At 38.2% G+C, this 14545-nt stretch overlaps 1 protein-coding gene across 1 annotated transcript in view; it reads right to left on the minus strand.

The window, feature by feature from the left end:
• The window catches only part of DCAF13 (DDB1 and CUL4 associated factor 13), a 30812-nt gene extending 16268 nt beyond the window's left edge, over positions 1-14544 (minus strand). Inside the window, exons 1-5 of the mRNA XM_020874068.2 lie at positions 14352-14544; positions 11591-11790; positions 10564-10671; positions 6565-6654; positions 2249-2404 (exon numbers count right to left, since the gene is read on the minus strand). Coding sequence (XP_020729727.2) covers positions 2249-2404; positions 6565-6654; positions 10564-10671; positions 11591-11790; positions 14352-14421 — 624 coding nt within the window. The 5' untranslated portion in view covers positions 14422-14544. The remainder of the gene's footprint in view (positions 1-2248; positions 2405-6564; positions 6655-10563; positions 10672-11590; positions 11791-14351) is intronic.
• Between the last annotated feature and the right edge of the window lies 1 nt (position 14545).

Consider the following 14545-nt stretch of genomic DNA (forward strand, 5'->3'; position numbering starts at 1 on the left):
ATCAGCTCTACTGACGCAGGTGTTCACCAAACAGAGAAACAACAGATCTCATTTACCCATTGGGGAAGTAGGAATCAGGATCTGTTCCTTCTGGTTTTTTGGGTTGTTTTTTTTTAAACAGCATAACACCACCATCTTAAACTTGGGTAGCACCTTTTAAAAATATTCACATATATTATCACATTTGACACTTGCAACAAACCTAAGTACACTGGAAGACATAATTAATCTCATTTTAAAAATAGACAAATACAGAGAAAAATTATGACTTGTGAAAGGTCAACACAAAGGCATACTGGCAGGAAATACAGTTCCAGCCTAGGTCCACAGCAAGGCAAGACATTAAATTTTCTCACAAGTCACCTGCTTCTGCCCAGGGTCACTGTGGCCGGGTCTATAAGGCTGACTTGCATGCCATAGCTCACTTCGACAACCAAGGGGAACCGAGGGAAGGGAAATGGACGGTGGAGTGAGGAAGAGAAGGAAGAACCAGGTATTCTGTCCCAGCGATCGGCAAACTCTTTTTGTAAAGGGCGACAGGGGACACAGTTTAGGCTCTGTGAGGCCGTATGGTTTCTGCAGTGTTAGTCAACTCTACTCTGTAGTGCCAACTCAGTTACAAACAACACATGAGCAAAAGGGCACAGCTGCGTTCCAGAAAAATACTTAAAAAAACCAGAAACAGGCAGTGGCCTCACAGACTATACCTTGCCAATCCCTGCTCTAACCCTGCAGCCTCTCCCGCAAGTGTTTATTGGTGTGGGCTGAAGGAAAGGGGGTATCCTCTGACTGACTTCTCAGCAGGACTTCAAAGCCAAGTTCATATCATACTACTGCATCTCACTTTTTAAAAAATACTTTTATTTTTATAATTTTATTTATTTTTGGCTGCACTGGGTCTTCTTTGTTGTGTGGGGTTTTCTAGTTGTGGTGAGCAGGGGCTTTTCATTGTGGTGGCTTCTCTTGTGAGGACAGGCTCTAGGGCGCATGGGCTTCAGTAGTTGAGGCTCCCAGCCTCTAGAGCACAGGTTCAACAGTTCCTTCCTGACATGTGGGAATCTTCCTGCATCAGGGATTGAGCCCACGTCTCCTGCACTGGCAGGCGGATTCTTTACCACTGAGCCACCAAGGAAGCCCCTCACTCAGTCTTTATACCCTGCCACTTTGACTCAACCTTTTATTTCTCCTTTTGTCAATCAAGAGTCTCTTAAATGCAAACCTTGCAGATGAGAATTTTCTCTGGTACCATCTAACAAGATAATCTCCTGATAACTTCTAAAACCAGCTCATACACAGTGATTTCCTTTTCTTCCTTCAGGAAAAGGCATGTTGACTGAGTCTTCTGGATAGTGAGTTTATCAGTTGTTGTGCATTCAGAAAAAGCTCAGGGAAAGGCCTGGAGTCCAGGAGCTAGCTTGGCCTTCAGGGCAGCCTCCATTCCCAAGTTTGGACCTAAATAAACAATAAGTAGGCTAATCTCTAGCTCTTCCCTTAGATCTGGAAGGAATTAGGAATCACAATTTAGTCTTCTGAGCAAAGAAAAAATAGAATTATAACGAATTATCATGTAGTATAAAAATAACCATGCATATTATTTGGAAGCACTGATGTGCTTGTAATGTACAAATGATTAAAGAAAACAATGCTCAACACTTCTTCTTCTGACCTCCAACAGAGTAAAGAAGAATTAACTTTTTTTTTTAAAGGTAATCTGTGGAACACGGGGCTTCCCTTGTGGCTCAGCTGGTAAAAAATCTGCCTTCAATGCAGGAGACCTGGGTTCGATTCTTGGGTTGGGAAGATCCCCCTGGAGAAGAGAAAGGCTACCTACTCCAGTATTCTGGCCTGGAGAATTCCGTGGACTGTATAGTCATGGGGTCACAAAGAGTCAGACACAACTGAGTGACTTTCACTTTCACTTTGTAGAACATGAATGCTGAAGGTACAAATAAAACTGAAAGTTCCTCAGGATGGTATGTGCTTGAGTTTTACCCCCATGAGCACATGCATACACTGCCTGTAACAGTGCTGAACACTGGTGTCTGGGACTAAACTGTGGACAAAGATGTTGAGATCTGACCAAAGAAAGTGGAACTCAGACATAATCTGGAAAAATGACCAAATGGGAGAACACCACTAAAACTCAGAAAATTCTTAGATCACACATTCAAATTTTTCCTGAATAGAGTTGAAATTATATGATAATAAAGAAACAATAAGCAGAACATATTTCAAAAAGGAGCATTACCTCAATTGGGTTAAATTTAACACTGCTTATACTGTCATATCCCCAAGTCATTGAACATATAGGATTGGTTCTTTGTTCATCCCAAATGTCTACTTGCTGTCCACATGTGGCAAAAACAGCTTCTTTCCAGTGATGATCAATTCCTGTATACACTGTCTTTAAAAGCAGAGAGGTTATTACAGATGAGTCTTTTCATTAGTACTTCAAATCTACAGAATAATATCTTAAAATATATTTCTCTACACTCTCATCTGCTTAAGAAAATCCCTGTTCAAATAGAAGGAACATACCTCAACATAATAAAAGCTATATATGACAAACCCACAGCAAGCATCACCCTCAATGGTGAAAAATTGAAAGCATTTCCCCTGAAATCAGGAACAAGACAAGGGTGCCCACTCTCACCACTACTATTCAACATAGTTTTGGAAGTTTTGGCCACAGCAATCAGGGCAGAAAAAGAAGTAAAAGGAATCCAGATAGGAAAAGAAGAAGTGAAACTCTCGCTGTTTGCAGATGACATGATCCTCTACATAGAAAACCCTAAAGACTCTACCAGAAAATTACTAGAGCTAATCAACGAATACAGTCAAGTTGCAGGATATAAAATTAACACACAGAAATCTCTTGCATTCCTATACACTAACAATGAGAAAACAGAAAGAGAAATTAAGGAAACAATACCATTCACCATTGCAACAAAAAGAATAAAATACTTAGGAGTATATCTACCTAAAGAAACAAAAGACCTATACATAGAAAACTATAAAACACTGATGAAAGAAATCAAAGAGGACACAAGCAGATGGAGAAATATACCGTGTTCATGGATTGGAAGAATCAATATTGTCAAAATGGCTATACTACCCAAAGTAATCTATAGATTCAATGCAATCCCTATCAAACTACCAACAGTATTTTTCACAGAACTAGAACAAATAATTTCACAATTTGTATGGAAATACAAAAAACCTCGAATAGCCAAAGTAATCCTGAGAAAGAAGAATGGAACTGGAGGAATCAATCTGCCTGACTTCAGACTCTACTACAAAGCCACAGTCATCAAGACAGTATGGTACTGGCACAAAGACAGAAATATAGATCAATGGAACAGAATAGAAAGCCCAGAGATAAATCCACGAACCTATGGTCACCTTATCTTCGACAAAGGAGGCAAGGATATACAATGGAAAAAAGATAACCTCTTTAACAAGTGGTGCTGGGAAAACTGGTCAACCACCTGTAAAAGAATGAAACTAGAACACTTTCTAACACCATACACAAAAATAAACTCAAAATGGATTAAAGATCTAAATGTAAGACCAGAAACTATCAAACTCCTAGAGGAGAACATAGGCAAAACACTCTCCGACATAAACCACAGCAGGATCCTCTATGACCCACATCCCAGAATTTCAGAAATAAAAGCAAAAATAAACAAATGGGACCTAATGAAACTTAAAAGCTTTTGCACAACAAAGGAAACTATAAGCAAGGTGAAAAGACAGCCCTCAGATTGGGAGAAAATAATAGCAAACGAAGCAACAGACAAAGGATTAATCTCAAAAATATACAAGCAACTCCTCCAGCTCAACTCCAGAAAAATAAATGACCCAATCAAAAAATGGGCCAAAGAACTCAACAGACACTTCTCCAAGGAAGACATACAGATGGCTAACAAACACATGAAAAGATGCTCAACATCACTCATTATCAGAGAAATGCAAATCAAAACCACAATGAGGTACCATTATACGCCAGTCAGGATGGCTGCTATCCAAAAGTCTACAAGCAATAAATGCTGGAGAGGGTGTGGAGAAAAGGGAACCCTCTTACACTGTTGGTGGGAATGCAAATTAGTACAGCCACTATGGAAAACAGTGTGGAGATTTCTTAAAAAGCTGGAAATAGAACTGCCGTATGACCCAGCAATCCCACTTCTGGGCATACACACCAAGGAAACCAGATCTGAAAGAGACACATGCACCCCAATGTTCATCGCAGCACTGTTTATAATAGCCAGGACATGGAAGCAACCCAGATGCCCATCAGCAGACGAATGGATGAGGAAGCTGTGGTACATATACACCATGGAATATTACTCAGCCATTAAAAAGAATTCATTTGAATCAGTTCTAATGAGATGGATGAAACTGGAGCCCATTATACAGAGCGAAGTAAGCCAGAAAGATAAAGACCATTACAGTATACTAACACATATATATGGACTTTAGAAAGATGGTAACGATAACCCTATATTCAAAACAGAAAAAGAGACTCAGATGTATGGAACAGACTTGTGGACTCTGGGAGAAGGCGAGGGTGGGATGTTTCAGGAGAACAGCATTGAAACATGTATATTATCTAGGGTGAAACAGATCACCAGCCTTGGTTGGGTGCATGAGACAAGTGCTTGGACCTGGTGCACTGGGAAGACCCAGAGGGATCGAGTGGAGAGGGAGGTGGGAGGGGGGACTGGGATGGGGAGTACATGTAAATCCATGGCTAATTCATATCAATGTATAACAAAAACTACTGTAATGATGTAAAGTAATTAGCCTCCAACTAATAAAAATTTAAAAAAAAAAATAAATAAATAAAATAAAAATAACAAAAACAAAAAAAAAATAAAAATAAAAAAAAATAAAAGCTTATTTTTCCTTGAAAAAAAAAAAAAGAAAATCCCTGTTCACTAAGAAATTTCTTTAAAGCCCTTACTTAAAGGAGAAAATTCTACCATAAGAAGTGATGTTCCTTATCACACATTCTGGGAATAAAGAATAAAGTTAACATGGGATGTATTTAATTAAGTTTGAATATATAGCACTGAAGCAATTTTTAAATTGTCACTGGGTATTGAAGGATCTTGGAATCAACTAATGAAACACAAAAGGTAATTTCTAAACAACTTAATTCCACAGTTAACACATGAAATACTGATTCCCAGGAAAGAAACACAGATTAAACACGACTGCATCAAAATTTAGAAAGAGAAACTAAATTAGCAAGCGTGGATGCTAAGGTTGTTAAAAGCAGTAAAATCTCATAAATTTGGTATCACGTATTAAAATACGTGACTCATCTATTCAGGGCCAGATTAAAGCCTACCTTTGTACTAGACAGTAAAAAAAAGTTTGCAAAGCAAATTAAAGGCAACTATTTAGCCGATACTTTAAGCTTTTAAGAGCTCTTTATCAGCATCTGCAGATTTAGAATTATTTCTATTCAAGTCTCTACAAACTTTTCCACAGTAAGAATTAACCCCCAGTACCACAGAGAAAGGGTAACACTAAATATTTCAAAAAATCTTTGGAACTCCTAGCGATAAGACATTTTACAAGAATGAAACAAATTTTCTTTCATGAATTACTAATTTTTTACCATCTGCAAACTATTTCCATTTCATACTAATATACCACCTCCACATCCGGTAACGATAACCCTATATGCAGAAAAAAGAAAAAGAGACTCAGATGTATAGAACAGACTTGTGGACTCTGTGGGAGAAGGCGAGGGTGGGATGTTTCAAGAGAACAGCATCGAAACATGTATATCTAGGGTGAAACAGATCACCAGCCCAGGTTGGATGCATGAGACAAGTGCTCAGGCCTGGTGCACTGGGAAGACCCAGAGGGATGGGGTGGAGAGGGAGGTGGGAGGGGGGGACCGGGATGGGGAATACATGTAAATCCATGGCTAATTCATTTCAATGTATGACAAAAACCACTGCAATGTTGTAAAGTAATTAGCCTCCAACAAATAAAAATAAATAAATAAATAAATAAATAAATAAAAATAAGGATTAAAAAACATGGGTAGAACAAATGATAAATTATTAAGCTATAACTTAAGTTATAACTAAACTTTATCAACTGATTTGCAGAATGCTGTTAAGAAAAGTAAATAGGATTTATATAGAAAGCACACTATTAAATTAATTTCCTAAAGAATACTTTCAAGTAAATGCTGAGCTTTGGGAAAGATCCATGATATAAATGAGAAGCTGAAGCACTATTTTTTTCTGACCTTTTATCTTATAGATTTCCTCCCATGTTCTTACTATAGGAAATGTTTCTCTGCCTCCTCTAACTAAAAATAGAAACAGAACATTATTGCAACGAACACCAAAGAACTGTTCAAATTCTTTAACTGCAAAGGCCCTTTGATTGTATTAACTATTGCTTAAAACAGGTGAAGTACTGCAGCCTAAAGTGTCTGATTTCTTTTACCTTTTTATGAAATTGAAATTACGAAATAATTGTGGGTAAAAGAGAAGAATTTTAGTAGCCCAAGTCTGGGTCAGTTTATTTTCGTACCTTTCCTAATATAGTATGCAATGGCTCCTCCTCTTCTCCACAGCTTGGTCCATCCATCTTCCACTGCTTCACAGTTTTGTCATCACCAACCTAGAAATATTTACAATGATAATGAAGAACAGTTATAAACTGTAAACTTGCCAATGTATACATCAAATTATAAACATCTTTAGTTTAAAAAGTAACATATACCACATTCTTCCAGTACTATATGTACTGATTCATTTATGTCCCACCTTGTTAAAGATTTGTGATAAACATATAAAACACATAAAATTTAAAATAAAATAGGATGAATAGAGCAAAACAAGAGTAAGGGTAGAAATAATATTACATCATAAAGATGGTAAAAGCTGCATGTTGTAATAAGGATGACATTTCAAATTAGGAAGAAAAATGAATTACAATAAAATGGTACTGTGAGATCAGGTTAGTCATTTAAAAAGTATGAACCAATGTGACACCTGATATAAAAATATAATTCCAGATAACTTTAAATGTAAAACATGCAACAAAATCCATAAAGATACTAGAGACAAGGCATTTTTATTATCTTGGCATGGGACAAGTCTTTCTTTGTATGACTCAAAACTCCAGAAACTATCAATATTAAGGCAGAGGTTTTCAAACTGTAAAATGTAGATTTCTGAAGGATACTGAGAATTTTTCAGGAGTCCATAAGGATAATATTATTTTCATAATGTTAGCATAGGCATTGCTTGCCTTTTCACTGGAGCTGACGGTTACAGAGATGGTGAAAGAAATGGTGGGCAGAACTGCTGGCACCTTAGCCCAAATGAAAGTTAAGGAAACAAACTATGGTAATTTAAGACTTTGGGACATGGCTGATATGTTCAAGATATCACATAAACATCGACATAACTAAATTGTTTTGAATATGTTTCCTCGGGCGAGGAAAACAAATGGGATTCCATCAAACTAAAAAGGCTTTGCACAGCAAAAAAAAACTATCAATAAAGTAAAAAAAGAAGATATCTGCAAACAATATATCCAATAACAGATTAATATCCGAAGTATACAAAGAACTTATACAACTCAACATCAAAAAAACTCAAAAAATAGTCAGAGGCTCTGAATAAAAACATTTTTTTCCAAAGACACACAGATGCCAAATAGGTACATGAAAAGATGCCCAACATTACTGCTCATCAGGGAAATGCAAGTCAAAACCACAATGAGGTATCACCTTATACCTGTCAGAGTGGAGAATGGTTATTGTTGAGAGAGAGTCAATTCCAGGGTAGGTTGGTAAGAAGTACACGGTCCCCAAGGAGGAGGAAGGGGTCTGGGGATCTCGAGGAGAAAAGGACAAATGTTTTTTCTACATTACTTTGTCTTAGTCAATATAACAATATATCTTGCTCCAGGATGTGTGTCTCCTTAAGAATCTTCTGACTAATCCTGTCATATTAAAATGTATATTATGTGAGTGGGTCTAGTAACATCTTTCTATTGTTAGTTCTAGTTAATTTAAGATGTATGCTGTAGGAGGAGGTCTGGGAAAAGTATATAAGGCCTCGAAAAGATTAGTGAACGGGGGTGCTCTCTGGCCCCCTTCTGTGCCCATGTCAGAAGCTTTCTCTGTCTCTTTTTCTCTTTAGTAAAACTCTGCTACACAAAAGCTCTTGAGTCATCAAGCCTGGTCCCTAGCCCTCAAGCTAAATCTTCTTCGGAGATCACGAATCCAACATTGTTTACTGTAAGCTATCATTATCAAAGCCAACAGAAACAAATGTTGGTGAGGATTTGGAGATAAGGGAACCTTTGTGCACTGTTGGTGGATGTAAACTGGTAGAGCCACTATGGAAAACAATATGGAGGTTCCTCAAAAAATTAAAACTACAACTACCATATGATCCAGTAATTCAACTCCTATGTATTAATTGGAAGAAAACAAAAGCACTTATTAGAAAAGATATAAAGATATGTGCACCCCTATACTCACTGCAGCATTAGTAATAATAGCCAAGATAGGGAAGCAACCTAAGTGCTTAACAACAGAAGAATGGATAAAGAAAATGTGTTATATAAACATAATGGAATATTACTCAGCCTTAAAAAGATAAACACTGCATGATTTCACTTACATGTGGACTCTAAAAAAGAAATGAATAAACATAACAAAATACAAACAGAATTATCAATATAGAGAACAAACAGGTGGTTTCCAGCAGGGAGAGGAGAGGGGAGATGAGAGAAATAAGTGAGGGAGATTAAAAGGTATGAACTTCTAGCTGCAAATTATGTGTACAGAGTGGGGTATATAGTCAAAATTTATGGATATCTATGTATGGTGACATTGCAACTAGACTTATTGTGATCATTTTGAAATGCACAGAAATATTATCACTATGTTGTGCACAAAGAACCAACCTAGTATTGTAGGTCAATTATACTTCAAAAACAAAAAAACAAACTTACAGAAAAAAAGATGGTATTTGCGATTACCATAGGCGTGGGGTTGGGGCAGTGGGTATTGGAAGAAGGCAGTCAAAGGTACAGACGTCTAGTTATGAGACAAACAAGTACTAGGGATGTAATGTACAATATGACAAATATAATTAACATGACTGGATGTAACACAGGAAAACTGTTGAGAGTAAATCCTAAGAGTTCCTATTGTAAGAAAAAAAACTTTTTCTCTATTTAATTTTGTATCTATATGAAATGATGAATGTTCAGGAAGCTTACTGTGATAATCATTTCAGGATATATATAACCATTGTGCTGTACACTTTAAACTTATGTAGTGCAGTATGTCAGTTACACTGCAATAAAACAGTTCCTAATTCTAAAAATAAAGTTTTTAAACCCAACAACTACTTTCAATTATTTTCACTCTCCAGAGCTGACTCTATTATTGCTTATGCAGACTATTAAAACTGCCTCCAAACTGATCACTCACAGCTGTCAAATTAATCCTCTGAAAGCTCAACTCAGACTCCGTCATTTTCCTATTAAAACTTTCAATAACTTTCAATATTTGCATATCACAGTAGCATTATTCGCAAAGGCCAAAAGGTAGAAATAACCAAAACATCCACTAATGGATGAGTGAATAAACAAAATGTGGTATATACATACAACGGAGCATTAGCCTTAAAAAGGAAAGAAATTCTGATACATGGTACAAAATCGATGAACCTTAAGGATATTATATTAAGTGAAATTATCAGACACATAGGGACATACAGGGACATAAAGCACAACAGTAATTACCAGGTAAATTACTCAAGGACAGGAGGTAGGGGTGAGAGATGTGGAGTTAGTGTTTAACAGTTACATGTATCAGTTTGGAAGGTGAAAAAGTCCTGGAGATGGATAGTGGTGATGGCTTTACAATGATGTGAACATACTTAATGCCACTGAAATATACACTTAAAAATGGCTAGAATGGTAAATTTTATGTTAAGCATATTTTATCATACACAAAAATCCTTCAATGACTTATTGCTAACTGACAAAGGAAGTACAAATGACTCATCTTGTTTTAATCCCACTTCTAACTGTTCTATAGAATATTAGTTCAGTAATATGTATTTGGGCTTCCCAGGTGACACTCGTGGTAAAGAGCCCACCTGCCGATGCAGGAGACATAAGAGACATGAGTTCAATCCCTGGGTTGGGAAGGTCCCCTGGAGGAGGGAATGGCAACCCACTCCACTATTGTTGCCTGGGGAATTCCATGGACAGAGGAGCCTGGCCGGCTACAGTCCACTGGGTCGCAAAGAGTCGGAAATGACTGAAATGAACTTAGCACACACTCATGTAATGTGTAATTAGAAATAAAAATTTTTTTAAGTATGGGAAAGGCTGGATTACATAAAGAAAACCAAGACTTATCTGAGTTCTAATGTTATTTTGCATTGTGAAAATCAGAAAGGGCCTTGGATCACATAAATGAACTCAGAAAATATTCAATTAGATTAGTTCTACACATGGTGAAAAGAGTTAATGACTTAACTGTATTATACTTACAGTAAAAAAAGATGTCCCACAAAAGCGAGTACATATTCCTCGTACAAAACCTTCATGTGCTTGTATCGTACGAATACATTTTCGTCTGGTCAAGTTCCAAATTTTAACCTATAATAAAACATACTAGAAAATTTCAGTAAAGTATAAATAAAAAATGTTCAGGCACAGAAGTACTACATTCCAAGAAAAATAAGTTCAACACTGAAAAGGCTATAAACCACTCTACCAGATGGCTAAAAACAAAATCTTCTAGATCAAAATAATGCAATGCTGAATGTTCCTGGTGGTCCAATGGCTGGGGCTCTGCCTACCAGTGTAGAGGACACGGATTCAGTCCTAGTCAGGGAGGATCCCACATGGGATGGAGCAACCACAGTAGCCTGTAGGCCCTGCAGCCTACGCTCGGCAACAGGAGACGCCACTGCAACAAGAAGCCTCAGCACCGCAACCAAGGGAGCCCCCGCCCCCACCGGTGGCAACTAGAGAAAGCCCACACACAGCAACAAAGACCCAGCGTAGCCAAAGGTAGAATAAATAAATAAATAAATTTTTTTTTTACATTTCACTGAAGAATGTCTGTTGGGCACATTGGAAAAAAAATATGCAATGTCTATGGATACAAACATCAACAAGCAGAAAACTGAATCTCTTAAATACTCTGTTGATTCTAGTGTAAAAGTGCTTTAAAGCTTTTCTTTCCTTGGCACAGTGGGAAATAATTAAGTGTTGAATTGTTAATAACATACTCTGTGAAAAAAACTCACAGCTAAATATCTGTATTGTAAACATGCCTTCTTACTTACTGTCAAACAACCAAAAGCTACTACATTTTTAATTTCTTAGGTTTAGATAAGAAACTACTGAAGTTACTGATTCAAAGAAAATTTAGTCTTGAGAATTAAAAGAAAACAGGACATAGAAAAATGAAATCAAACCAATTAAAACCCACAGTAACTCACAATTAAAGGAAGAATATTTGCAACATAACTATTTTCAGTTTAAAATGTCAGTGTTTAGTGATACTTGCCTCTCCATCACATGCCCCAGAAAGGACAGTAGCCAGGCTCTTTGGATTCTTTGCCAAGCAATTGACTCCATCTCGGTGACCATCCAGGGAGGCAAGGAATGGTTTTGCAAATACCCGTTCCAGTTTGGTGGCATTTAAAGCTCTTATATATTCTCGTGGGACCTCAAAAGGATGTAAGGTAGGATCATAGTTTCTTGGAACTGAAATAAGAATGATTCCTCTTAATAAAATAATTCATATTTAATACCTCCTGTGGTATTCCTTGGCTAATCATTCAATATATTATTCAATACGACTATATGAGGGACACTGACTATGCCGAGGACTAAAACTAAAAACGTTGACGACCTTTTGTCCAGAACCTCTCCAAAATTACCAGAAAGTGATAGAACACATACATCTTGCAAAATAACTAGACTCTCTATACACACACACACACACACACACACACACACACAAGTTTTCCTTTTCTAATGTCCTACTACGCTCTTCAACTGGGTTATAAGCCTTCACCTGCAGGGCTTCCTCTACATTCTTCATCACATTTCTTATGCTGAGCAAAAAACAAGTGTATCATAAACGTTTGCTCAACTCTCAAGCTCCTTACTGGGTGTGTGTATGCATGCTAAGTTGCTTAAGTAGTGTCCGACTCTGTGCAACCCATTGAACATAGCCCGCCAGGCTCCTCTGTCCATGGGATTCTCTAGGCAGTGGATCCTCCTGATCAGGGATCGAACCCATATATCTTGCATCTCCCGCACTGGCAGATGGGTTCTTTATCACTATCGCCATCTGGGAAGCCCCCTTACTGGGCAGGGAACACTAATAATCTCCAGTGCTGATCACTGTACTGATAAGGATACAATGTTGTGATGATAATTATACTATTTATTGAGCACTTTCAATGTTTGATTTTGTTTACGTGTTAATTGCTCAGTTGGGTCCGATTCTTTGCAACCCCATGGACTGTAGCCTGTCAGGCTTCTCTGCTCATGGAATTCTCCAGGCAAGAATGCTGGAGTGGGTCGCCAGTCCCTTCTCCAGGGGACCTTCCTGGCCCAGGAATTGAACATGGATCTCCCACACTGCGGGCAGATTCTTTACCCTCCAAACTACCTGGGAAACCCATCTGAACCCTACACATCCTTTAAAAAAAACTGTTTAAATCTTGTATCTTCTACAAATTTTTCCAAATACCCATAATTATGCCCATCTGTAAATTCAATTCAGTCAACAATAAACATTCAACAAAGATATGGAACACCTCCCATATACCACAACACTCAGAACATCAGAGCAAACAGACTCACAGTACATATTGATGTATGTTGTTTTTATACATTTGTATGTTATCAGCTGTATTACCAACAGAGTTTTAAAAATACAGATTCCCTGATGCCCACACCCCAGATCTATGAGTCAGAATACTCAAATAAGTATTTGAATACCGCACCACATTTACAAAGACCACTTAAACAAAAAAAGTCTATGACGAACCAGTTACCCATCCCTTCCTTCAGACATTAATAACGCAACTACTAAGTGCCAGGTGCTATCTAAACACAGGGGACATAGAAACAAACACGACTGGGCCACTCTCTGCAAGCTCAATCTGATAAAAAAAGACTGATAGTCACAATAATAATGAGACAATGTAATAAACACTCTGACATTAGTATAAAAATATGAAACAGAAGCATAAGAGGGTGCCTACATGTGCACAGGATGGAGGAAATCTGCAGGGGACAGAAACTGGGAAGAGGTGTATGCCATCACATGCCTGAAACGCACACAGACTAACAAGAGAACATGTACACTAGCTGTGGGAAAAGTAGTCACCCATGAAAGGAGAGAGGACGATGGGACCAAGTTCAAGGAGCAGGGATGATGTCAAGTCCGAGTGACATAATCTACTTTGCATTTTAAGAACACTGCTGTTTTGATACTTAACCTGTAAACATCTTGTGAGCAGAGACCATTTAGTTAGCATTGCTCACAATATATACTGATAAGATATATGACTCAATCATACGGAAATATTGTTCCAGCCTCACCTTCTATGGTTCACAAGTACCTCAAACTCTGAGGACATGGCCCTTCTCTTATGCCTTAAGTTTATTACTGCCTTAGGGCCTTTGCACCTGTTATTGGCTTCACTTAGAACAGTCTATTCACACATGCTTGGTCACTTAGCTATAATTCATAAGCAGTTAGCAGGTTAATGGGGGAACAGACCAGTACAGATAAAACCCATTAATTTCATGTTAGTCATTCCCCCACTAAACTTCTCCACAAGAGTTTTTGAGAGAAAACTGACGGCTTTGTGTCACCTTTGTCTGTTCCCACATCCCGAAGTACGTAATTTTAAGTAGCAAAGTTGCCGAAAGTTAGAGTAACAAGGAGAGGTTTAAAGATGTTTGCTTAACTGTTAATTCCTTCACAATCCTCGAGTTTGGCTCATTCAAGTCCACGTTCCCCCCAACAGTACCCTGAGAACAGAGAGCAGCTGAAAGCGGTGTAGACGGAATCATTTCCCCATTTAACTAACTGCCACTGACCACTAGACACAAATTATGAGGAAAGGGATTTGAAGACAAGTGTTCTGCTACCCAGAACCAGAAGCGCTTTATAAACCAAGAGCCCTAGCGAAAGAAAACTGGCAAACGAGAGTAGAACTCCAGTCCCCCCTCCACGACCAGCTTTACTCGGTGAAGCCGAGGCCGGATCCAAGGCTGGCGGACTCCCAACTAACTTATCTCACCTCGGTGTAAGTCCAATTTGGTTTCGCGGACATAGTGGTCGGGGTTCCGACTCAGCATCTTCACCTTCATCTTGCTGCCAGTTCTCCAGGGATCTTACGACCCTTTCCCTCCAGGCCCCAGCTACGCCGCCGAAGACGCCTTCTCCACCAACACATGCCACTTCCGCTTCTTCCCGACCACTTCCTGTCATGTG

This window comes from Odocoileus virginianus, chromosome 15 (genome assembly GCF_023699985.2).
Source record: "Odocoileus virginianus isolate 20LAN1187 ecotype Illinois chromosome 15, Ovbor_1.2, whole genome shotgun sequence".
NCBI classification, from domain to species: domain Eukaryota; kingdom Metazoa; phylum Chordata; class Mammalia; order Artiodactyla; family Cervidae; genus Odocoileus; species Odocoileus virginianus.